At 34.1% G+C, this 27,746-nt stretch overlaps 1 protein-coding gene across 1 annotated transcript in view; it reads right to left on the reverse strand.

Annotated features, from left to right (window-relative positions):
• Positions 1–390: 390 nt before the first annotated feature.
• Positions 391–27,746, reverse strand: part of UGT8 (UDP glycosyltransferase 8) — a 98,064-nt gene continuing 70,708 nt past the window's right edge. Inside the window, exons 3-6 of the mRNA XM_004480884.2 lie at positions 19,861–20,003; positions 18,295–18,371; positions 12,651–12,870; positions 391–2,974 (exon numbers count right to left, since the gene is read on the reverse strand). Coding sequence (XP_004480941.2) covers positions 2,611–2,974; positions 12,651–12,870; positions 18,295–18,371; positions 19,861–20,003 — 804 coding nt within the window. The 3' untranslated portion in view covers positions 391–2,610. The remainder of the gene's footprint in view (positions 2,975–12,650; positions 12,871–18,294; positions 18,372–19,860; positions 20,004–27,746) is intronic.

A 27,746-nucleotide genomic window follows, 5' to 3' on the forward strand; every position in this document is an offset into this window, starting at 1 on the left:
GTTGTATGTCAGAAAATGTTGATGGGCTGTGCAATATACGGCTAAATAAAGCTCAGAGGTGATTCTTTGGGATCCTCATGGCTAATCTGATAAATATCATAGAAGACTGAGAAAACCCCCGAATTGTATACAAAGTTTCTATAATCTTGAGAATCTCTAGCTATCTTCAATTTCTGAAAGATCACAAACCACTGCTTTACCCCAAACAAAACTCCCCTCCAAATCTGGACATCAAAATTCTGTCTATATCCTTATGTGGAGGGATATTTAGAAATTATTGCTACAAAGGACTTCTAAGTAGATATCTTAATTTTCATTTGTTTTTGATATGGTGATGGCCAGCCACGCAAATATTTACAGAAGCTCCTTCTAAAAGAATAAATGAATAAATACCTTCTTGAAAACTTTATTGGAGAATCTAGCCCATGAGTAGAAAATTTAAAATTACACTATTTACCCAAACTGGCTAACAATTCGCTTACTAGAAAAAAACAGCAATGATCACTAAATATCTAAAGTTAACAACCTTAATTCTGGGACAGAGTTTTAATATCCATGTTGATGCAATTATAAAGCCAGTCTCTCTGTTTAATAATAAAAAAAAATTCTCATGCATCATATTCTGTTTTCACACTCATATACACATATATAACATGGGAGACCTGTCATGTTTACAATGGATTGTAAAATAAAAGCAGAATAAAATTTTTCTTTCAACAACATTTATCTATTTTAAATCATGTTTATTGTTTAAGTCTTTATCACAGTGGAGATTAATTTATGCTTAATCATCCAATCAGTGCCTACTGTCAACTTCATCCAATTCCAAAAAAGTAAAATCAACTCATTCATACACTCTTAAATCCTGTTACCATCCCACCACTCATTGCCTTTGTCTTTTTCCCTTTAAATGTAATATTGTGATGAGATTGTGAAAAGGTATAATAGGTTTATATGAATAATACCATTTCTTCAAGTATTCTGAGAGCAGTACATTTGCCTGCACTGTATATTAGGAACTACTTATGACATTATTTCTAAATAGAGAGTGGCTCCTGGTGGGACTGTAATGTGGTTGTATGTCATTGTGTATGACAAGGATTTACAGCATTCTAGAATTTTCACAACTCTTCCCATGTTAGTGACTGACATTAGGTAAATGATATATTTTTCTATTTTCAGCTGTCAGATGTGGGATTTTAAACTACAAATAAATAAAGCATACACTCCACATGTGCAGTGCAAATGCTAAGTAAACAGAATGACATGGAATAAACTCATATTTGCCAACCAGAGAATGGTTCAGCAGGAAGGTCCTGATTTTATGATGGCTGTACCTTGCAACCTTGTTCTCAAATGAGTACTGTCACTGTTCCATGTCAGCCACAATGACAAAAAAGGCTGCTGAGTTGGGGGTTGAGAAATAAGGAGGAACACAGGAACTCATTTTCACAAACAAGTAGTACATTTTTTTCTGTCACTTTCGTATATCATGTAAGGTTTGAATGGTAAATAAGGTCTCAAAACCATCCAGACAAAGCAGGTACCAATACAAAGTACTGCGAATGTTTCATCTCAAAGAATTAAATGTTGGCAACTATTTAATATAGATTGTGTGACCCAGACAATAAAAGGGGAGAAGAAAATGATTTCTTTAAAGATATAACTTCAGAAGAATAATACCTGAACTTTCAAATATCACATTTTTAAAAAGCCATCAAACAATTATATAAACATTCAATGTCCCTGCTTAACAATTCAGTAATCTTCAGTACTTTGAACAAAAACTGGGGCTCTGTTGCTAGGTCTTAATTATACACTTAACATAATGAACTCACTAAAATGAAAAAAAAAAAAAAAAGCTATAAAATTCTTCCCAGAGGAAAACTGTTAAGGGAAAACAAAAATAAAACATGACAACCAATTCATACATTTACCTAGTTACATGTTGTCCCCCCCAGAAGTGTCCATAGTCTGTAAGAAAAGGAAAACAAAAAACAAAACAAAGGAAAAATAAACTAAAACAACAGAACAACAAAGTACAAAAAACTGCCGTTTATCTTTTCATTTTCTTCCTCGGCATTCAGTTTTGAGAGAAAAATGTTCTTTCATGGTAGTGTTCTGAGTTCACTATATGAAATGCTAGAAGAGAAACGTTTTGGACCCTGACTGCTGCTAACACATTCTTGAATGTGTTGTACATTCAAGAAATATAGCAAGCAGTCAGCTAAAATTCTCTTAATTAGGACACACACATATATACACAAAATTGTTTTAAGAAAAAAAGAAACCATTCCTTATTCTGGGTCACACACATGAAGATTTAAAACTAAGGTCTGACACAGTCACTTAATTGATTTAAATAATTAAGGCTTCTAAAAGGTTCAGTGCCAAAACTCTCTGCATCCGTATTTGGATAAAAATACATTTTTGCATTTTAGGTTTGTGCTTTTTACAGCTATCTTAATTCCACAGAATTTCATTAGTAAGATCTGATAAGGGAGAGTTAGAATTATTGACTGATGCTTTTACTTTTAGTAGTTGTTAGACTAAATTATAGTGTAAAATGTCAGACTGAACAGATTTGTTAATATCACTTAGGCTGCTGGCTCATTTCACCTTCTTTTCATGTTTAATGTGGCCATTTCTTTTGTGCTTGCCATTGAGGATTCCATTGTGATAATGTCCATTAACTGTGCTATGCTTATTTCTAGACCAGAGACTTTTGATTTTTCTGGAGACAAATTTTGTCACCCAGGACAAGAGGAAGTAAAACAAGGCAGCACCAAGCAAAAGCACAAAGGCAATATCCAGCAAAAAATACTGACAGAGAGAGATTTGATAAACAGCAGCACGTAGATGATGGGCTCCATTGTGACGAAGAATGTAATCTATCCAATAGACAGTCCGATTGACAGGATGAACAGGTTGATCCTTGTGAATTTCTGAAAGCTTCTGGGCCCTCTGACGGTAGCTATGGATTGGGGGCAAAACACAGAAAGATCATTTCTGTAGCAAGGTTCATTATTTCGGCTCTCTCAGTTTAAAAAAAGGGAAATAAGAACAATAACCATCCTTTATTAAATACTTCATATGTGCCAGGTGTTAGGGGTTTAGTGCTTTAAATATATTTTCTTATGTAAACCCATTAGCAAGTTTTTAAACAATGAAGAAAATGAAAATCAGATAGCCTAGGTAACTTTATTATGATTACAAAGTTGAGATTCAAATACAAGTTTTTCTAACTCCAAACTCTATGCTCTGTCCATACTACCCCATACTGCCTATACACATCTAGTCATTCTCTCCATATGCTTTTATATATCTATGAATCAATGGGTTGCAGCCAGGGAGGGGAGTAAACTTATTAGATTCTACAAAAGGAGATGGAGAAAAAAATGCAAAACTTAGTTCCATTGCTTTAATTTTTTTTCTTAAGTAATGATATTTGGTCTTGTTTTAGTTTAAAATAGCATTAAAGGATAGTGTGAAGTTATTATTAAACAGATGAAATGGGTGAGAAAAAACAGTAACTATGGAGCTATAGATGGTATTATATGCAATAAATGTATGTATTTTGCATATATGTATGATTAATAAAGAAGACTCCTTTAAGCAGTTAGTAAAAAATCAAAGTGGAGAATCATAAGAAGTGATAAAATATAGTGCAAGCATTTTGTTTGAATTTAAAAATCTGTAACTGCTCACTTAAATATATTTTTAAAGGCCAATGCCTCTTTGAACACAGATAACTATTTGGAGTTTGCACTGATTCCACATGTCTCATCTTTCTTGCATAAACCACATCATAATCTATGATTTCCAGTTTAAGATTCGTTAAAGTGGAGTGAGAAGTAACAGACACTTGTGAAGCCATCTGAAGGCAGAATCTTTCTAAATTTTTACTTTCTATTCTCTGCCCTCTCAGATTTTCACTATTCACTTCCTGATGCCTAGGGGTTTTTGTTTTGTTTTGTTTTTGACATTTTATTCATTTGGTATAGTTGTACTCTGCTTAGATTTTTTTTTTTTTAGGAGGTATCAGAAATTGAACTTAAGGACTCAACCACTTACAACCACCCGCTCCCCCCTAGTTTTAATAACATTTTTTTTCCCCAGCGAATCACCTTTATCATATCTTTCTAAACAATTTAATTTTCATAGACATAACCTTTCAACACTCAAAATTTCATCCACTTAAGTAATATTTAATTCAATGATATTATCACATTAAGAAGAGGATTAAAAAGGCTTGGGAAGAAACACAATGGACTCTTGCTAAACTTGTAGGAATAGAATTACATGGGTAGTCCAGAGTGGTCTACTAGCTGGAACTTCAGGATGAAGTATATTTCAGTGACCATATGGAAGAAAAGAAGAATGCTAGATATCAGGTAAATCACCTAAGTGGAACTAATCAAAGGGAAGGCAAGTTAAAAGAGATGAAATAAACAGTATGTATGGATCTAATATAAGTAATGCCCCTATTGAGGGCTTGTTTTTTTTTTTTCCATTTTCATCTTTAGACTCATCATGGTATATTCTCTTCTGGAATAAGCCAACACAGCTCATGAGTGAGAGAGTTGAAAATAATCGCTATCATTTGAATTCATTATTTTTCTATCTGTTCATTCAATTCATGTAATAAAGACATACTGAGCATCTTCTAGACCAAGGGTTCTTAACCTTTTTTTGCTTCATGGACTCTTTTGCCAGTCAAGTGAAATTAATACTACTGTAATTTATTTATTGCATACATTCGTAAGTGAAGGAAATGCTAGATTTCAGTTAGAGATCAGAGAAAACAAAGATAATTTGATTTTTTTAAATTCAAGCTCAGGCCCACTGAAATCTTTCCATGGACCCTTTGGGGATCTGTGGAACCCTGGTTAAGAACTCCTGTCCTAGACCAAGATCCTGTGACAGTCACTAAGAACATCACAACTAAGAATCTAAAAAGGAATATGGCCATAAAGCATCTATAATGTGCAACAAACTTAGGCAATTATAAATACCAAGTTAAATGTAAAAATGATCACCAAAGAGGGGCAGAAACATTCAAAGAGAAATAATTAACATTGGTAGGTATTAAAAAATGCATAATAAAGGAGATGGCCTATGAGCTCTGCCTTATAAAGAAAGAAAAATTTGGACACATGAAAATTTATTAGGTTGAGGGAAGAGTGTGAACTAAAGCATGAATGTGGGAGAGTGAGAATATGTCTAGAACAAGTACATTTGTAAAGAGTATATAATATGAGGGGTATTTGGTTAGAAGTTACACTGGAAAGAAAAGATGAATCTTGCTCATGGGTGCTCTGAATGACAAGATAAGTAGCTTAGTTCTTAGAACCAAGAACTCATTAGATCAGAGATATTGGTTAGTAAACCAGATTATTTGGGAAGAAGCTTAATGAAAGGAAGAGTCGATGGTAGGAAGACCATTCAAATGGCTATGTTAATGGGCCGAGAGAGACTATTACAATGTTGTGCTATCATTACCAACATCCAATACAAAAATCTTCCCACCAGTTCAAATAAAACTGTACAATTTAAGCATTAACTCTCACTTCATTACCCCAACCCCAGTAACTATTTTTTGCTTTCTGATTCTATGAATTTACTTATTCATGTCAGAGAGAACAAAAGGGTTGATTTCTGAACTCTCAATTTGATTTCATTGGTCTATATGTCTGTCCTTGTGCCAGTACCATGCTGTCTTGATTACGGCGGCTTTGTAATAAGTTTTAAGATTGGCAAGTGTGAGTCATCCAATCTCATTGTTCTTTTTTGCAATGGCTTTGACCATTTGGTACTCCTTACCCCCTTCATATAAACTTGATGATTGGTTTTTCCATTTTTGCAAAGAAGACTATTAGAATTTTTATTAGGATTGTATTGAATCTATAATTCACACTGAGCAGAAATGACATCTTAACAATATTTATTGTTAATATCTACTCCATGAACATAGAATGTCCATCCATTTATTTAGGTCTTCAGTTTCTTTTAGCATTGTTTTGTAGTTTTCTGAATATAGGTCCCTTTATGTCCTTGGCTAAGTTTATTCCTAAATATTTAATTCTTTTAGTTGCTATTGTTAATGGAATTTATTTCTTGATTTCTTCTTCAGATTTTCATTGTTAGTGTATAGAAACACTACAGACTTGGGGGTTTAATCTTGTACCCTACTACTCTGATGATTTCACTTAACTCTAGTAACTTTGTTGTGGATTTTTCAGGATTTCTGTATAGAAGCTATGTCATCTGCAAATAGGGAAGTTTTACTTCTGTATTTCCAATGTCTATGATTCTCAAAATTTTTTCTTGCTAATTGCTCTGGCTAGAACTTTCATTAAAATGTTGAATAACAGTAGTGATTGTGGGCATCCTTGTTTTGTTCCTGATCTTAGAAGGATAGCTTTCAGTCTTTAACCATTAATGTTGATGATAGCTGTGGGATTTCCATATATGCCCTTTGTAATGTTGATGGAGTTGAGGAAGAGTTTCAGTGGGATTAGTATTAATTCTTCTTGGAATGTTTGGTAAAAGTCCCTTTGTGAAGCCATCTGGCCCTGGGCTTTTCTGTTAGAAAGTTTTTGATTATTGATTTAATCTCTTTACTAGTTATTGGTTTGTTGAGATCTATTTCTTCTAAATCACTGTATATCTAATTTGTTGACATACAGTAGTTTATAGCAGCCTCCCTTTTATTTCTGTGAGGTTGGTAGTAATGCCCCTTTTCGTTTCTGATTTTAGTTGTTTCCAGTTTCTTTTTCCCTTTTCAGTCTAGCTAAAGCTTTGTTAACTTTATTGATCATTTCAAACATCCAACATTTGGTTTTATTGTTTCTTTCTATTGTTTTTTTTATTCTCTATTTCACTTAACTCCACTCTATCTTTGTTATTTCCTTCTTCCTGGTCACTTTGTGTTTAGTTTTCTCTTCTTTTTCCAGATCCTCCAGTTCTGAGGTTAAGTTCCTGACTTGATATCTCTCTTCTTTTTTTAATATAGCATTCAGAGTTTTAAAATTCATTCTCAGCACTACCTTTGCTGTATCACATACATTTTACTATGTTTTTGTTTTTGTTTTCATCATCTCAAGATATTTCCTAATTCCCCTTGTCATTTCTTTTTTGAACCACTGATTAAGAGTATGGTGTTTAATTTTCACATGTGTGACTTTTCCATTCCTGTTATTCATTTCTAGTTTCATTTTATTGAGGTCAGAGGAGATACACTGTATGATTTCCATAATCTTTTAATTTATTGAAATTTATTTTGTGATCTAACATATGGTCTGTTTATACTAGGAGAATGATTTAGGTGCAATAGAGAAGAATGTGTATTCTGCTATTGGCTGAATTGTCCTAGGTTAGGTGTAGTTGATTTAGAGTATCATTCAAGTCTTCTATTTACTTTTTGAACATCTGTAGATGTTCTGTTGTAAGAGGTGTAGAACTGTCCATTTCTCCCTTTATATCTGTCAATATTTGTTTGATATATTTTGTGGGTCTGCTGTTATGTGCATATATATTTAAAATTGTTATGTCTTCTTGTTAAATTGACTCCTTTATCAGTATATAATGATCTTCTCTGTCCCTTGTAAGAATTTCTGACTGAAAGTTTATTTTTTCTGATATCAGTATACCTAGCTCCACTATTTTCATTACTACTTGCATCACATGTATTTTTCACCCTTTCTTCTCAACCTACTTAAGTCTTTGAAATTAAGATAAATCTCTTGTAAACAGCATATAGTTATTTCAAGCTTTTTTTAATCAGTCTGCCAATTTCAGACTTCCACTGGAGAGTTTAATCCATTTACATTTAAAGTCACTACTGATAATGTGGGATTTTCTTCTACCTATTTGCTATTTTGGCTTTGTAAGTCTTATACCTTTTTGGATCCACACTTCTTCCATTAATGCCTACTTTCATATCTATTTTATTTTATTTTTGTATTATATCATACTGAGTCACTTCTCATTTCTTTCTGAATATATATTTCAGATATTTTCTTTATGTAAAATTTAACATCCTAAATATATAACATTCATTTTTGCTTTGATACCAACTTAACTTCAATAGCATATGCAATTCACTGTTCTTATTCCTCTATTCCCCAATTTTTTTGGTATGTTAAAAGTTATATCTTTGTACATTATGCATCCAAAATCATAAATTTTTCATCATTTTATGTAAATACATACCCTCCCAAGATGGCTCCCTTATCTGTTTTGCTCTTTGTTTCTGCTCATTTTCTGCTCTGTTTGTGCTTGTTATCTGTTTAGTGTTTTTTGGCTCGTTGTCTGCATTATCTTCTAGTTTAATGGTTCTAGCTTTTACATTTAGGTCTTTGATTCATTTTGAGTTAATTTTTGTAGAAGACATTAGATAGGGTGCTGTTTCTTTCTTTTGGGTATGGATATCCAGTTCTCTCAGCACCATTTGCTGAATAGATTGTTCTGACCCAGCTGGGTGGATTTGACAATCTTGTCAAAAATCACTTGACCACAGATGTGAAGGTCTATTTCTGAACTCTCAATTCAATTCCATTGATCAATATATCTGTCTTTATGCCAGTACCATAATGTTTTTACCACTACAAGAGAGTGATATGCTTTAAAGTCAGGAAGTCAGAGTCCTCCAACTTTGTTCTTTTTTAAGACATTTTTTTGGCTGTTTGGAATCCTTTACCCTAAATTTGATAATTGGCTTTACCATTTCTGAAAATAAAAAAAAAAAAAAGGCTGTTGGAATTTTTATTGGGATTGCATTGAATCTGTAAAATAGCCTGGATAGAATTGACATGTATTAACATTTAGTCTTTCAATCCATAAACACAAAATGTCCTTCAATTTGTTTAGGTCATCTTTGATTTCTTTTAGCAGTATTTTATAGTTTTCTGAACACAGGTCCTTTATGTCCTTGGTAAAGTTTATTCCAAAATATTTCACTTTTTTTAGTTGCTATTGTATTAATAAATGGAAATTTTTCCTGACTTCCTCTTCAGATTACTCATTGTGTAAAGAAACGCTACTGATTTTTGCTTATTAATCTTGTATCCTGCCACTTTGCTGAACTCATTTATTAGCTCTAGTACCTTTGTTCTGGATTCTTCCTGGATTTTCTGTTGTTTGTGTCTTGTCCTGGCCTTGGTAGTGCTTTAGGTGTTTTCTTGTATTCAGAAATGTCAATGTCCCTCCATTCCTTAGGAAACAGACCTCTCTCTCTTGGGTGTCACACTGCTGTACTTAAAGCAGGTAAGCTTTTGTCTCATCCTGCCAGACTCAATTGTTTCTTAAACCACTTTCTTACTGTTCAATGCTGCTTTGGCTATACAGAAAATTCTGCGAGGCAGGGCAAGCCAGAGAGGAGTTACCTAGGTTGCTACTTCCAAGTTCCAAGAGGTGAGGGACCCACAAAGAATGCATTAGATGGCTCCACACTTCCCTAGGGTAGGGATAAAAGAGGGGCCAGTAAAGGTGCCAGAAGCTTTCCTATGCCTCTTTGAACTTGTTGATTCGGCATTTGCCCAGTAAATGCCGCCCTTGAACTGCTTTTCTGAATTTTGAGTTAAGATATTGCTTTTAAGGCTCCTCTGCAGCTTTTGCCTGAGGTGGGATAGAACAATGGCCATCTCAGAACCAGACCCCCAGAGATCTGAAGTAGCTGACTGAAAACAGTGATCAGCAACTGGTCTGCACAACCTGGATCCTGGGGAACTTTACATCCCACCATGGCACCAGCAAGCTTCACTAGGAGCCGGGATTGAGAACTTTACTGCTGCCTGCCACGAGCCTGCAGTGATGGCAGCCACTGCACAGAGAGTGAAATTTGCCACTATTTACAAAAAAAAAAAAAAATGTATCAGCTTCTTTCGCTTGTTTTTCTCTGGATGTTGCACAGTATTCTACCATCTCTGGAATCTGAAACAAGCTCATGCAGACAGTTCCTGGCTGTTTAACAATTGTTCCGCTGGAGGGATTGATTCTTGGAATTTCCTATTCTGCCATTTTCACACAATCCTCAAAGGACTCAATTTTTAAAAGGCAAGTTTTCTCTATTATCATAGTCTCACAACAAAATTACTTTTATATAGTAAATCCAGTTGTTTAAAAGTGTAAATCTGTGTATATGATGATGCAGAGATACTATACAGATTACATCTGACAAAGATTCTCTAGTGGGGAATTTGACATCTTGCTATTAGTAAACTTATTATCCATATGAAAACTCCACAAGGTTCACTTGGTCTGGATCACTATTAGAAAAGTCTTGACCACTGTGCCTCACGTTTTCTAGGTATGGGATAAGGAATCTTGTCAATAAGCCCCTTACTCCTACCAGTAGACTCATAAAGCTGGGATGTTTACTAACAGTTCCAATTTTCCACAACTATTCTTTTCAGAGGTAACACATCCATGGAACAACTGGGATGGAATATTGGGGACTTCACAGATAGATTATTGTGAAGGAAAGGTAGTTTTTATTTTGGAACTGGCCTCAAATTTGCTGGTAAGTCATACTGTCCTTTCAGCACAGTCTGTGTTACACTAAGAATATGAATGTTGCAAAATGAAAACAAAGAAAAAAGAATAACATAATTAAAATGAAATGGTTACTCAAGCAAGCTCCAAACTATTCCTAGGAATCTTTTGGATAACGCTCCTTTTAATAAAATTAATTATCTTGTACCAGGCTCCTGTGACTTGAACATCACAGTTTAAGTGTCTTCTAGTAAGTAAAAGTTAATGGTGACAGACTGGTAAGTGCTAGGTTAGTTAGAAGTAATTCCCCTTCTGTTTCCACCTCTAATGAATTTCTCCCAAAGAAGAATGGTAATAGGCTTTTATCAAATAAATCCAAATCATTAGTAAGATTAAGAGAAAGATGTGTACTAATCTCCTTTAAGTTATGAATGAAAAATAAGTAATGTTTCATTAGCAATATTGATCACTTGGCTTAAACTAGAATATCTTGAACACAATGTTAGTGAAGCAAATTATACTTTTAAATGATTATTGTACGCTAAGGTGAAAATCTGTCAGATATTTGAAACAAAGGAAGACAGATTAATAACTTCAGTTTACATAATGATTTTAGCAAAAGACCTATTACTCAAACGTTATTTTTACATTGACTAAGATTTCTTTCTATCTTCAATGTGCAAGAGCTTTTTAGTTAAATATTTAGATTTTTCAATGGTTATATGCAAAGAATTCAGTATTTAACATGAATACATTTCAGAATGTTATAAATTTATTCATCACCCAAAATGAAAAACAAATTCTGAAATTAAGCACTTAGCACATTACAAAATTGTATAGCTTGGAATTACCTGCAGTGTAACCTAAGATCATAGCCTGTTGTCTATCTGATTCCACCTGAATCATACCTCATAGAACACTAGTGGACTGGATTACCTATGGATAAGCCAGCGTTTTGCTCTTTTCTACAAAACTGACCCAATCTCAATAGCTCTGCAACTGTTCCCCCTATAAACTCTACTTTACTGCTATATTTTACAAATCTTCCTTTAAAACCTGTATGGTGCATACTTTTTTTTAATTAAAAAAAAACATATTTTGAAAAGGCACTAGATTTCAAAAGGAAAACTACAGAATACAGAAGATGGGATATACTTAGGTAACCTTGGACACAGAACCTATTTTTACAAGTGCCAGAGGTGTGATCAAAATATTGGTTTCGAGTAACTGAGCCAGAGCACGGAGGCCTCCTCTTAGCCCAGTAAAGACAGCATAATGTACCTTCAGTATGCTGGATTCCAGCATTTTATATGAAAGCTGCATCATTTTATATTAAGGAATTTTCTTATTATTGGTTGTTCCTTAGACTATGACAATATTCCTCAACCCAGTTTTAAGACATATCCCCCAGGTAGAAACAGAAAACTTCACAATCTTCAAAATTTTTCATGTCATTTGAAACACAAAATACAAGATAAACTAGATACCATGTCTAAAGATGAGACAAAGTACTACTTTGTTTTAAAACTACACAGGCCTCCTTTCCACCCTTTGAGATCATTTGTGAACTGGATAAACTCAGGACCCATCAAGAGTTTTAAAAATAAGATTAAAAAGGCTCTGATTAGTCATTCTTCTGAGTAAGTAAATGTCAGCATTACAGTGATGTCCAGTGCTAGGGAAGCCCAGGACTTAGGTTTACCATGACATCCAAAAAACATAGGGCTTTGGAATCAGACAGGCTTGGTTTCAAATTTCTACTCCATTAGCTGTGTAACTGTGGGCAAATTGCTTAAGTTCTCTGAGTTTCAGGTTCCTCATTTCTATAATGTAGATAATAAAAACAGTGGTATATGATTAGTATAAAAGCTCACATAATTTGACATGCCACAGTTATCCAATGGTAGTTTCCATTGTAGTTTCTACTTAGGTTTTGCAAATCTTAGTAGAATAATATTCAAGGTCATAATATGGCTTGCCAAATGATTGCTATTTTTAAATTTCTGAATTATAGAAAACATGCACAAAGCATTACATAGGAACCTAAAGGATACTTCTATAGTTGGTTTATTGGCAATTTATTGACAATAACTGGCTATTGCTAGTACAGTATGACATATATATTTCATCTGCTTTAATGTTAATCAAAACCTTACCTGGGATTATTGATAACTTTCACCAATGCTTCATAGAGTTCTCCTTCAGTTATTGTCTTCCATTCTAGCAATATTCCCATGCCTTTTGCCTGTACCCGTATCATAGTATCATAATGGTCTCCAAAGAGTGGGATTCCCACCACAGGTATGCCATGATACATAGTTTCAAATATACTATTCAAACCGCCATGGCTCAGGAAGGCTTTAATATTTGAATGCCCTAAAATGAATGAAAAAGAAAACAACTTACAACATTGCAGATTACTCTAAATGAAAGATTTTTTCCAGACATTTCTTTAAAATTATCATTCAAGTATACTTGCCTTTCAGATACACACTTTTAAAGGCAAAAATTCACTGACTCCCGCTATACACCAATTAAAATATGTTTGTTACACATATATTACCTGATTTGTACATAACAATTAAAATTCACTTTTAATAGCTGATATTGCCACTTGCTCTAAAAAACAATCATTTTGCTTGCAACACCTACTTAAGTGACCAATAATCAATAAATCATTGAAAGCAAGATATAGGCATGAATATCAGGGTGCAACCACATCCTTCTAAAAAGAGCTACTTTCTGGTTACTCAAGCATTTATATCAAAATCAAAAACACTTAGGAAAAAAAACATGGAAAAATGTAGGGCTGGATTATAGTAAGTCCATGAAAAGCTTATATGCTTATCTAAAGCAAGAGCTATTTACAACATTCAAGTGAAGTCAACATTCACTTTCACAATTTTAGGTTCCAGTCGTACATTTCAGGTATACCAGCAAGTAGGGATAGACATCTGTAAAAATTAATTGTGAAATATGAAACATCATGCAATACCTAATTGTCAGAGGAATAGAAAAGAAAACTGGTAAGAGTTAATGAGGTATTCAAAATCCACATCTGCTAGTGAGCAGCCTAAGATTCATAAAAGGGATCCAAAGACTTTCATCTTAGTGTAAGAAAAAGAAACACTGCACTTAGAAAAACCATTGTATGGCCAGAATGGAATTATGACTTGTAGACTACAAATCCTTTAAGATGCACAGTAAGTATATGTACCCATATACAATAGTGATTATGGGTGTGAACCACTTCTCAGTAGGGTTCCAGAGCCCCTTACACCTCAACAGCTAGTGGGGTTTGGTCAACCAGTGTCTCTAGCCCTTACCCACAAGTGCTTCTCAGATTCCTAGACCCAAATAAGAGACCAGTTCAGGTATATTGCCCTAGCACTATATTTTAAACTTTCTTTTAGCAGAAGAATCCTTTCTTTGAAGAAATCCTTATCAGCAAGTCCTGTAGTCAATCATAAAAACGTGTGGGAAGTGGATGAGGTTCAAGTGATAAGGCCTCTGTCTACCATATGGGAGGACCTGGGTTTGATCCATAGGGCCTCCTGGTGAAAAAGAAGAGAAAGTATGCGTGCATAGTGAGCCAGTTGCCTGTGTAGTGAGCTGGGTGCTCGTGCGGTGAGCTGAGTGCCCGTGTGGGTGCCCATATGGTGAACCGAGTACCTGCACGAGTGCCCATGTGGTGAGTCAGGCACCTGCACACCAAGCCGAGTACCCCAGCGGTGAGCCAGTACCCACGCAAGTGAGTCATGCAGCAAGACGATGATAAAACAAAAAGAGAGACAAAGGGGAAAGAGTCAAGGTGAAGCACAGCAGAGACCAGGAACTGAGGTGGCGCAATTGACAGGGAACCTCTCCCCACATCTGAGTTCTCCAGAATTGAATCCCAGTGAATCCTAGAAGAGAAAGATGAGAAGAGAAAATAAAAAGAGAAATACAGAAGATCACACAGTGAAGAGACAGACAGCAAAAAAGGGTGGTAGCAGGGGCAAGGGTGGGGGCTGGGGCAGGGAAAAATAAATAAATAAATTTATGTGTTGGAGGAGGTGGTGGGAAGTAAAAGTCCTATTTCTCCTCCTGAAGCAATCTTATGATCACAGTTTGGAAGCCATTAGAGGACCTGTAAAGGTCATGTTAAAGTTTAAAAGTACACTAGGAACTTTCTCAACATGACAAAGGTCATTTATGAAAAACCCACAGCAAATATCACTTTCAATGCAAATTGTTTCCAACATCAGAAACAAGATAAGGATGCCCACTGTTACTCAGCATTGTACTAGAAATTCTAGCCAGAGCAGTTAGGCAAAATTGACATCCAAATTGGAAAAGAAGAAGTCAAATTATACCTATTCGCAGATGACATGATCCTGTATATATAAAATCCCAAACAATCCACAAGAAAGCTACAAGAACTAATAAATAAATTCAAAGTTGCAGGATACAAGATACACAAGCAGAAATCAGTTGGTTCTCTTTACATCAGTAATGAACAATCTGAAAAGGAAATCAAAGAAACAATTCCATCTAGAATAGCTGTAAAGGAATAAAATGCCTAGGAATAAATACAATCGAGGAGGTAAAAGATTTGTACACTGAAAACTAAAAAAAAAGTTGCTGAAAGAAATTAAAGAGGACCAAATAAAAGGAAAGACATCATGGATTGGAAGACAATATTGTTAAGACGTCATACTGCCTATGCAATCCTTATCAAAACTCCAGCAGCCTTTCTTTGGCAGAAAAGGAAAAGTTGATCCTCAAATTCATATGGAATTGCAAGTGGCCCCAAATAGATAAAACAATCTTGAAAAATAACAAAACTAAAGAACCCACACTCCCCGACTTCAAAATTTGCTACAGTAATGAATAGTTACAGTTATTTAAAAACTGTGGTACTAATATAAGGATAGACATATAGACCAAGGAAATAGAATTCAAAATCCAGAGAAAAATCCACACAGCTGTAGTTCGGTCATTTTTCACAAGGGTACCAAAAACATGCAATGGAGAAAAACAGTCTTTTCAACAAATGTGCTGGGACAACTGAAAATCTACATGCAAAATAATGCATATGGACCCCTACTTTTCACCAGATAAAAATTAATTCAAAATGGATAAATACCTACATACAAGAGCTAATATTATAAAACTCTTATAAGGGCTTCAGGACTTTATAGTAGGCAATGGATTTTTAGATTTTACACCAAAAGCATGTACATAAACAACAAAAAATAGATAAAATGGACTATATCAAAATTAAAAACTTTTGTGCACCAAAGAAAATTACTAAGAAAGTGAAAAGACAACCTAAAGTATGGGAGAAAATATTTGGAAGCCATATATCTAATAAGGGTTTAAATATCAAGACTATATTTTTGAAATCCTACAACAACAAAAAGATAAACAACTTGATTTAAAAACATGTTCCTCATTTGTAACAAATGTACCACACTAATGAAAGATGTTGTAAGTGGAGTAAAGTGTGGGAAGGGGCAAGAGTAAGGTATATGGGAATCCCCTCTATTTTTGATGTAACATTTACGTAATCCAAAATATCTTTTAAAAAAAATTTAAAAAGAGGTCAAGGATTTGAATAGACATTTCTCCAAAGATATTCAAATGGCCATTAAGGATATGAAAAGATGCTCATCATCATCAGCCATTAAAGAAATGCAAATTACAACTACAAGGAGAAACCACTTCATACCCATTAGGATGGCTATTATAAAAATTAAAAGAAATTTAAAAACTGAAAAACGTATGTTGGAAAGATTCAGAGAAGTAGGAACCCTCATACATTTTGTTGGTGGTCATGTAAAATGGTGTAGCCATTGTGGAAAAGTTTGATGGCTCCTCAGAAAGTGAAACACAGAATTAGTATATGACCTGACAATTTCACTCATTTGGTATGTACCCCAAAGAATTGAAAGGAGGGACTCAAATGTGTATTTTTACATCAAAGTTCATAATAGCCAAATGGTGGCACAATCTAAGTGCTCATCAAGAGATAAATGGTAAACAAAATATGGTATATCCACACAATGGAATATTTTTCAGCCATAAAAGAGGTGAAGTACTACTGCATGCTACAACACAGATGAACTTCGGAGACTTCATGTTGAGAGAAAAAAGCCAGACACAAAAAGACAAATATTGTTGATTTCTTATTAGAAATACTTAGAATAAGCAAATTCATTGAGACAGAAATCATTATAGTGGTTACCATGGGTGACAGAAAGGGAAATTTGAGAGTTATAGCTAAATGAATATGAGTTTTCGTCTAGGAAGATGAAAATAGTAGTGAATGTTACACTGTATTGTCAATGTACTTAAAGTCAAAGGACTGTTCGTCCACTCAAAATGATTAAGATGACTTTTATGTTATGTATATTTACATACCCACAATTAAAAATAAATAAATTATTGTACAAAATTTACCAAAAAAAGGACACTGATTCAGAAAAGTTAAAGAGCTGAGATTCTCGGTTATCTGGAGGAGAAATGGGCTTGGGGAGAGCACTCTGGTATGGACCACTGGGTATCCACAGCTTTCTTTAGAACTTCACAGCTTAAAAAACAGATCAAAGGTCAAATGTTCTTAGATATTGGGGTCACACTGGTGTCTGGAGCTAGCTGATAGGGAATTTATGTAAATTACTCACTTTTTTCTCTACATTTTTGGATTCTGAAGTCTTAATAGGAAAAGACAAAAAACGTTAAAAAAATAAAAAAGGGAAAAAATTTCAAATGTCAAGCAAGGTAAATTGACTTGTTTTTTCCTTTTCAGTTTTATCATTTATAAAGTATTTATACTTAACTAGATGAAAAGGAATTATTTAAACATAACTATAAATCTCTGCTGCTTTTTCAGTTACTAAAAATTAAATCTGCTGTATTTCAGGGGGAGGGTCATTGTAGCTTATAGAAAATACTTTCAAAATGTCTATTTTATTAGTATAATTTAAAATTTAAAGTCACTATTATATAATTTCTTAAGTATTTGTATTATTGAAAAAGCAGTGATTAAGAATGTCAAAATAAATAACTTTTTTACAAGTTCCTTAATAAATAATACCTTTGAAATAATATAATTAATAAATAATATTGTAGAAAATTAATGAAGAAAATGTAACTTACATTTTATTATCTGTGATTATTGAACATATAATTAAATTATTAAGGCTCAATAAACTTAAAAGGTATGCATATGATAAATGTTATTTTAATTTTGAGTTTGAGGATAAAAATTTCATAATCAAAAGAAATAAAGTGCTTCAGAAATGCCAGATGATTTAGGATGAAATCTAGGCAGATGATCCAAGTAAAGTTAAAATGAACTGACTATTGTTGGCCTTAAACGTCTCTTCAGTTTAAAAAAAAAATTAATGTTTAATTACTCTGAATTCTCCAACACATCTGTAATAAAACTATAATACGAATCCACATTTTCATTGTTTTAATTTTACTGCTTATAGCTGATTAGCTTAAACAGGTAAAACTTTATTCATTGCTAATTTATATAGTCTATTAAGTATATTTTCCAGATAATTAAGATTGTTGAACAGTATAAAAATTTTATATGTGGAAACTTTAATTTATAGGCCCAAATGATTACATTTTGCATGTTATTTTCCAATAAATAAAAACTTGATTTGTGGTCTGAAATCTAAGAATTGAAAAGCATAATGACTATCATAAAGTACTCATACAATGCGCAAACAATTCAAATATAAAAGCATGTTTACACAATTAAAACCCAAAAGCCAATAAGCGGCAAACACATCAGCAACTTACCAAGCAGGTCGTTTTGTGGTAACCATTCTATGAGCTTAGTGTTGTTTCCTAGGTTCTTTGGTTTGGTTCCAGAAAACCTAAAATGCACAACAGACAGTAAATCTTCCAAAAGTCAAACCTCACCTATGGTATGGACTCTAGGATTAAATTATTAAATATAAAATAAAATATTGCATGATCTCTTTTTATTGATAGTCTTAAGAATGTAACCATTCTTTAGTAGCAACAAAAATTGATTCCGTTTCACTTTCACTGACTGAGGCATAAATAAGAAACAATTTGCTTTTACTGAAATCAATTTTCATCAGCTTCTCTCACCAATATACAGAGATGGGAAAAAAGCAAACAAACAAACCTGTGATAGAAAGTTCATTCCCAACCACTACCTAGAAACTAGAAAACCAAGGGTCAGGAAAGATCATCACTGGGCCTTCAATAAACTTCAATCCTTGACACCCACAGAAGGTTCAAGTATTGAAAGAAAGATGAAGATGCTGTTCTTTTGCTTGGCCCTAGTGAACATGAGTTCCATAGGGCAAAAGTCATAATTAGGTTGTTCACTGTCTTGACCCTTAAAAGATAAAGCAAAAAAAAGGCATTTAACTGAGAGAATAACGAAAGAAACTGAATTGAGCAGACACAGATGGCCTTATATAAACCTGAAGGGATTCTTTATAGGTTAAGCCCAGTATAGGAAACCCAACAGGACTAGAATCCAAAAGTGGAAAGTTCTGAAAGGTTAGAATAAAATATGTACAATTTCATAGCTTTGGCCAGAGAGTTGGGAGCTAATTCTAACACAATGGGTGGAAAGTTCAAGCCCCTATTACTTAGCCCCTATTAGTAATGGCTTGATCTAATTGTGATATTAACTTCGAGGTCGATGGTGCTCACTGCCAACAGTTGCTGCATGTGATAGATAAATAAATGTTAAATAAAGTGACTGGGCCCAATTTTTAAACACTAGTCAGAAATTCCAGAGACAGATATGCCTTTGAAGTTCTTCAAAAAGATGTTGGGGTAAATTTATATGTCTGTTTTAACCATATTAACTGGTGAGTTATTGTTTGCAGAGGTCAATCTCTTAGATAAAAGAATTGAAAGCTTTCACAAAGGAAACAAAAAGTGGGAGTTTGAAAAGGGTCCACGAAATATTTTCCTTATTTACTTGTTCATCCATCTTTATCTACCTCATTTCAAAACTGATTTGAAGTAGTTTATGGAAGTGCATACAAATTCAAACTAAGCTTAAAAAATAATAATAATTGAAGGGTAATTGAGGGTTGAAAGCCAAGGTTAACATAAAAAAGCATCCCACACAAGTATAAATCATTCTTAATCATATGTTTTTTCTAAGCTGCAGGCCAGATGTCTCTCCATCCATCGGAGTCTTGCAAATTTACTCCTAGATTTTAATAACTACGAAGCAAAATGAAAAAGTCAGGAGTATCCTGCTATTTACTCAGGGATCAATGTAATATGCTTTACTGGGAGCTGCAGGCTAAACAAAGGGGTACTGAAAATCTACAGCAATTAAATATTCTGTATTCTGAATTATTACCTTACCTCCATATCACTTTTTGAGGTAATCTTGCCAGAGCTCCTGCCAGTTTGTTAGCAATGTCTTCTGACAAATACTTGACACCGGCTCCGAAAGATACTAGCACAAAGCCATGTTCATTAGCACCATTTACCCAACTTTGGAGATCCTGTAAATCAAAATAGGACAGTTAATTTTATGAAAGTCCCAAATAGTTCATAGTGTCATCAACAGCCCTGTTTATTTATTTATTGAATGCAAAACCACCACTTTTATTAGTTTTCAAAATTAAATAAAATACATGTGTTATTGAGTGCTATCTGCATATATGAGCTTACAACAGTGTTATATACAGACTTCACTTAGTGACCTGCGAAAACACTACCTTGTTTAGTTTTGAAAGCTAAGTAAAACACATTCTTTATTGAGTGCTATGTACTTATATCAGCTTAAAATCAGTTTTAAAACTCAGACTTCAGTAAGCAGCAAAAATGTGTTTTTTTGTTTTTGTTTTTTTAAATATATTTTAATATAGATTACATGAAATGTTATATAAAAATATATAAGGGACTCCCAAATGCCCCCACTCCCCACACCTCCCACTTTTCCTCACATAAACAACTTCTTTCATTAGTGTGGTACATGCATTGCAATTGATGAACACATTTTGAAGCACTGCCACACAGCATGGATTACAGTCTACATTGTCGTTTGCACTTTCTTCCACTTCATTCTGTAGGTTATGGTAGGATATATAATGTCCTGTATCTGACTTTGCAATGTCATTCAGGACAATTCCAAACTCCAAAAGTGCGCCCATATCACTCCTCTTTTGGGCCACTATTTCCACATCAGTGATATAATTTCTTCCATTAACAGCCCTGTTTAATAAGTCTTCAGGTCATTTTTGTTAATCATTAGAAAATAAAGAAGAGGATAAAATATTTCCCTTTAAATAACTGCTATTGTTGAAAATATTTTAATTGACAAGGCTAACTGAAATTAGGAGGTCAGAGCACATATTTGGTAAATTATGTTAAGTAACAAAAACAAAAAAATCAGGAGCTAATGGCTTCAGATGTCAGGCAGAAGTGAAAAGAATGTAAACTGATGGTTGATACATGATCAGAGATAAATTTGTATTAGTTTACAAGTTAAAGCTGTGGATTGAACAGATGATGAAAATAGTAACCCCACCGCCACCACTGCCCCCAGGGGAGATATTTATTTTGGAATGGACTTTTATCTTGTTCTAAGCTTAGTAATTTTCATCTGTCAAGAGCTATACTATATTATGAGACAGAGAGGGATTGACCACCAGTTCCAAATGTCCACAGACCTAAGAGTTTTACTATTTCTCTAAATATTTCTTACACAGGACAGAAACCTCCTGTGCTCTAAGGTGAGGCATCCAAGGGTTCTAGAACTCTCTCAGTGGGTGCTCTCCTTCCACTGGGAATGCATTAAATTCTCAGGAATGTCATTAGACAGCAAATAGATTCTGGGTCACAATAGACCTGGTGTTAAATAAGGACAATTTTAAAATTAAAAATATTTATTTTATAGGAAGGCACATTCACAAATATTTTCAGTGAGGTTGATTTGTAATGAAAATGAAAGTGGTTCATTTTAAGTGATACTACCCATGCTTTAAGTGATACTTTATTTCTGTAGCCTTTATTTATTACTGTAGCCATAAGCTTGATTTTATCATAAGCCATCCCTTTACATAAGTCTCTGCCAAAGCACTGAGCTTCAGTTTCCCATATGAAAACTAATAAAGTCACAGCACTCTGTGGAATGCACAGTTCCACTGTACAGAAAATACACTCGCTGGACAACAATAACACCTATACCATAAAATAGTCATGAAAACATATGCAGAGTGAGTGTCACGGCTGTATCTCCCAGACCTTCCCTTGTCTCTTCCAAGATTAATGAAGGATTGCAATGATTGCCCCTGCTCTTAGCATTTCACACCATCTTCTAGAATAACCTGATTTGCAGCTTGGCAGTACTGCACAATGTGAAATTTCATCAAAATAGCATCACATGTAGCTAAATATTCAGTATTTAAATGGAAATTTAGGCATCTCTTATGCTTTGCTTTCTTTTCTTTCCTCTTCCCCTTCTTTTTAAATCACTCAATGAGATCTGATATTAACGTATTCTCTCATATTCATTCTTGGGGCAATGCATGAGGATGGATTTCATTTTGTGCTCAAAATGAATTAGTGAATAAAGGTCACAGTAAGACCAGGAGCAACGATGGAAAAGAGACACATCCTTCTAGCTACTAGTGAGTAAGGTAGGCAATAATTATTTGAGAGGGAAGGAAACCTTACCACAATACATCATTTTCCAGGAAATTTTACTTATTTATAAATACATAACAGAAATAGAGGCTATTTCAACTTTTGATACTTTTTACTTATATTCAGTTCCATTTACCTAGAATGTCACATGTGCAGAACATTTAGCAGTTATCTGTGGCTTCGTAGCAAGAAACAAGTGCAAATCGATTTTAAATTTTAATTTAAAATATGTACAGCTTTAAGCTGGATGAATGATTTTTATAATATGGTGTTTATCACTATGATTTGTCTTCAAATAATTTTTCACCTGCTTCCCAATTCTGTAAAGTTGGAACATTCCGGTCAATGCCATTTACAAAAAGTTTACATTCAGACATTCATTCTAAATCATATGGAAATTATGTTATTTAAATTTTGTTTCTCAAGGATTTAAAAGGCCTCTAACTGTCTCTGCAATAAACACTTCTTCAGTCGTGTGTTCTTTGCTTTGCATGATATAAAATAAAATCTACATACCTATTTTTCCATTCTTTTCCTACTATACTCATTCACTAAAACAAGAATATATTGAAATATATATCCTTTTACTGATAGATAAAGTAATGAAGAAAATTTTTTCATTATTTTTAAGAGATAAGACTCTACTGGGCTTGGAAGAGAGTAAGATCCTGAGTGACAGCCAAACTGAGCTGGAGGTATAAGATATTCCGGAAGTGAAAGGTAGAGTAGAGAGAGTGAGATAGTGGGCGCTGGCCTCTGCTGGACATAATCTCTACCCATGAGCCTAAAGTCACAACATGTTTGATGTGACTGGTATTTTAGTTTTTGTGTCTGGCTGACATGGGTGACATTCACACAGCATGGCCATATGCAGGAGCCAGAGGCCAAAGGGATCTTAAATTCGCTGAACTCTTGGTAAAGACATTGGAAGTGGAACTTCATGAACAGTATCCTAGGTCTCCAAAAGGCTAGGAAGTCCCGGATGGTATTTCTAAAATACATTTTCACACATACATTTTCTGGAATTAAGATCCCATCAAGTATAAAGTTGATTTAATAACAGCTGTTAAAAAGAACACTTTAAATGTGTCTAATATTACAAAAAAAAAATAAGTCAATTTCAGAAATGTAACACTTAAAAATAAAGGTGATCTTATACATTGTTGGTAGAAATGTAAAAGGTACAGTCACCATGAAAAACAGTTTGTCAGTACCTCAGAAAGTTCAACCTCAAATTTTCACCTGACCTGGCAATTCACTTCTGGACATACACACAAAAGAACTGAAAGCAGGGACATGAACAGATATTTATACACCAAAGATCAAAGCAGCATTATTCACAATAGCCAAAAGGAGGTAGCAACCCAAATGTCTATCAATAGATGAACTGATAAGCAAAACGTGATATAAACATACAATGGCATTATTATTCAACTGTAAAGAAGAAAGAAGTTCGGATACATGCTACTATAGGGATGAACCTTGAGACATCATGTTGAGTGAGATAAGCCAGATATGAAAAGACAAATACTTTATCATTCCACTTGTATAATATTAATATAACTATTAAAAACAAACTCATAGAGACAAAGTAGACTTTAGGTTACCAGGGCCTGGGGAAAGGAGGAGGGGAATAGGTAGTTGTTTCTTAATGAGTGCAAAGTTTCTGCTTGAGGTGATGAAAAAGTTTGGGTAATAGATGTTGGTGAGGGCAGCACAATATTGTGAATGTATTTAACACCACTGAATTACATACTTGAAAGTGGGTAAAATGGAGACTTGAATTGTATATATGTTACTTCAATAAAAAGTTTAAAAATATCTTTAAAATCCATCCCCTGTGCAAATACCAACTAAAGTTGTGGATTGAAAAAAAAAACTTCTTTTATATTACCAACAAAAGCCATAAATACCTATGAAAGAACTTAACAGAAAATGTGTAAAACCTACCTGAAGAAAACATGAAATCTTTGCTGAAGGATATAAAAGAGAACCTGAATAAATGGAGAGATGTGGTAGATAAGAAATATCAATGTAATGAAGATACTATAAAAAAATAATAATGATCTAAAATTCAATACATTTTCTACCTACATTTCAAGAAGATTGTTCAAAGGAACTTGAAAAGCTGAGGCTAAAATTCATCTGTAAAAGAAAATGTACAGAAGAAAATGAACAAGAAAGGCAAGTAAATTTTGATGAGGAACAGCACGAGAAGGCTGGCCCGTTTAGATATTAAAGTTTTGTTCAGAATCTAGGACCACTGTAATTAAAAGTTTTCAGTATTAACAAAAGAAGAAACAGCAATAGGGTGGTGTTCACAACAGCAGCAGGAAAAGGAATCATCCAGCTACTAATTTAGGGAAAAAAGGCAAGCAAACATGAAGTTAGATCCTCTACTAGCAAAAATTACAGAAGGAATAAAAATCTAAATTGAATTAAAATACATAAATTACTTTAAGAAAATCCTGGAGAATAATTTTTGATATCTGGATGAGAAAGATCTTCCTAAGCAAGTCACAGATCCCAGAATTCATAAAGAAAAGGAGGACACATGTGACCATAGAACAATTAAACCTGTAGAGTATGAAAGATTCTTTAAAAAGTAAAAGAGAGCCGCCCAGCACGAAAAAAGTGCAGCCTGCCCAGGAATGGTGCTGCACACACGGAGAGCTGATGCAGCAGGATGATGCAACAACAACAACGAAAAAGAGATACAAATTCCTGGTGCTGCTGACAAGAATACAAGTGGACACAGAAGAACACGCCGCAAATGGACACAGAGAGCTGACAACTAGGGGTGGGCAGGGAAGGGGAGAGAAATAAATAAATAAATAAATCAAATAAATCTTTAAAAAAAAAGTTAAAGAACAACAAACTGGCAGAAATATCTGTAACACAAAAAGTAAAAGGATTACTATCTAAAAATAATGACGGGGAAAAAAACAACTGGAGAAAACACCCAATCACAGGAGGAAATCAAATGGCATAAATATAGAGAAGGTACTTTGCCTTACTGGTAATCAGATAAACAAGTTCAAATCTTTTCCATCATTTACTTTATAGTCTCTGGATCACTCTATTACATGATGTTAATATATTATCTTCTAATTATATTTGTCTTAATAGGAGTACCGTGTAGTATTTACCCTTTAAATATTATTGTCTTGCAATTTTCTTTCAACATTTTTTGGGTTGTTTCATTTTTTTGCTGAAAGGATAAAATGTCTTTTCCCAAATGGTTTCCATTATAAAAAACCTTTTCCATTTCAATATCATCTTAAATAGCCCAACTTTTAAAAAGTAATTTTATAGTTTCCTTTCTTTAACCTTTTAATCTTCCATCCATCCTGAATTTATTTTGGAGGTAGGAATGAGGCTGGTATCCAGTTTTAATTTTAATTGAATGGTTAGCCAGGTCCCCAACGCTGTCTGTGGAACATTTCGTCCTCTCCTCGCTGATTGAAAATTCTGCTCTCTCCGTCAATTGCTGAATTCTGTTCTGTTCCAGTGGTATTCCTATCCATTCCTGAGTTAATACCAAAGATTTTTATTTACATCTATTTTAAAATACATTTTAATAGTTCCAGGAGTAGATTCTTTTCATTACTTTCCCCTATAAATTTCACTGGTTATTCTTATATTAATACATTTTGAAAGACCCATCTTTTATTTAACACTTCAACTGCCATTTATTGCACTACCACTTCTTCTGTATGTTAACAGATATTTGAATATATATCTGTACAAAACAAACATTTATTTCGACTCAACATCCGAGTTTAAAATTGCGCTCAGCCCTTCATAAGTAGGTGCTGGCTCTGTGCATGCACCCTGATCCACTGGAAAGCATAACCGGAATGGAAGCATGCGTGTCTGGGCTCTATGTGCAGAGTGCTTCCCAGGTTTTAACCATCATCCCACGTCCCACCTCAGAGCCCACCTCTATGTTTTTTCCAGCTCATTGTCTAGGTAGAACTTGGTAATTTTCAAACTGTAAATGAAAGAAAAATTATTACAATAATGGATTAAATCTTGAGTAGGAAATCAGCAACAGTCATAGGTGCTCCTCTCATAAACATGGATAATTCCATTCCTGTATAACTAATCAATTAATCAATTTAGATATCTACCTATTCTTTGCTGTAAGTAATTTAGAAAAGACAACCTTACAACAAAAATAATCATTGTATCTTCTTGTTTAGTTAAGTAAGCTGTCTTAAGGCTGGTATGGAAAAATGTGGGATAATAAATATGGATGAAATGATTACATTTATTATAATGAAAAGCTGTTTTGATCATGGCCTGCATAGAAAATGATTTGATTTCTTGTTTTGACAGGATTCTTTTCCTAGAGCTAAACACCAAATGTCCCAACTTGTTTTAAAGAAGAATATGCTCCTACCCCTCCCCATGTTCCTTCATGTAGGTGTTTTTCAGGAAAAGTCAGGTGAAAGTAGCCTGACTCTGAGAGAAAGGAGCTGGAGTGAAAGAAGAACTGAGAGAGGCATCAGAGTTAGCATGGGGAGCAACTACTCCAAAAGTGGAAACTTTTCCATAATTTTTATTTTCACACAAAGGATGTCAAGAAATGGAGGATGGTGAATAAATGTAAAAGAAGGAATGGAAAAGCAAGTTCTTGAGACTTTTAGAGAAGATAATCATTGAGGGACCCGTTTGTTTTAAAATTCTCAGTTCCTCTAAGAACAAACAAAAAACTTCATGCTAGCCATGCTCAAGGTAAAGCATGTCCCAACTCCAGATATGTATAGTTTGTTTGATTTTTTGAAACTGCTTCAGGGCTAATTAAGGAATAACTAATTTTAAAATGTATTTACTTTTAAATAATTTAAAAGTGTATTGGACAAGTTCACCTCTATCCTCACTAGGCTTGACTCTGTGGACATCAGAATCTGGGTAAACCTCTAGGGAGATCTTCAAAGGTCTGAGCTTTGGGAGCAGATCAGGTCACTAGGGTAGCACCAGATCTGTCTTGATGGCATCCTATAGCCCAAACCTACTATTCCTCTCAGTCCCCCAAGAGTTGGACTCAAGGTAGGGCAACAACAGTTAAGAAGCCAATAACACTACATTTATCCTTTGTCAGTCTCAGCCATTTTGAAGCAAAGAATGTCTAGACTGTGAGTGAGTCCTTGACAGAGACGATGATGGGAAAAGAAGGTGATGGGTGCTGGGGCCTCTTTTTTGTTCCAAATACCAACATCAATAGACCTCTTTTCCCATTTTAAAGTCCCTGTATAAACAATGTTCCACATAGTCAGGTAAGCTACAGAGAATTGAAATTTTTTTCTGCAAAATGAATAGGTAAGATAATAATAAGCATTGTGATACAAAATGACTTTTAATGTCTTGTGTTTTCAAACATATTTGACTACTTCTAAGACAAATAGTTAACCAAGACTTCTTAAAAATTGCATTGAAAGTATAAAAGTTACCATTAAAAATGAAATGTACTAATTGCTGTTTTCACTAATTTGTATGGTAAGGGATTTGATTCTAACTCCAATTTCACAATGTGCTGTGTCATCTTAATCAAGTCACTTAACTTTGAGCCCCAGCTTCCTCATCTCTAAAAA

The sequence above is a fragment of the Dasypus novemcinctus genome, chromosome 1, assembly GCF_030445035.2.
Source record: "Dasypus novemcinctus isolate mDasNov1 chromosome 1, mDasNov1.1.hap2, whole genome shotgun sequence".
In the NCBI taxonomy this organism is placed as follows: domain Eukaryota; kingdom Metazoa; phylum Chordata; class Mammalia; order Cingulata; family Dasypodidae; genus Dasypus; species Dasypus novemcinctus.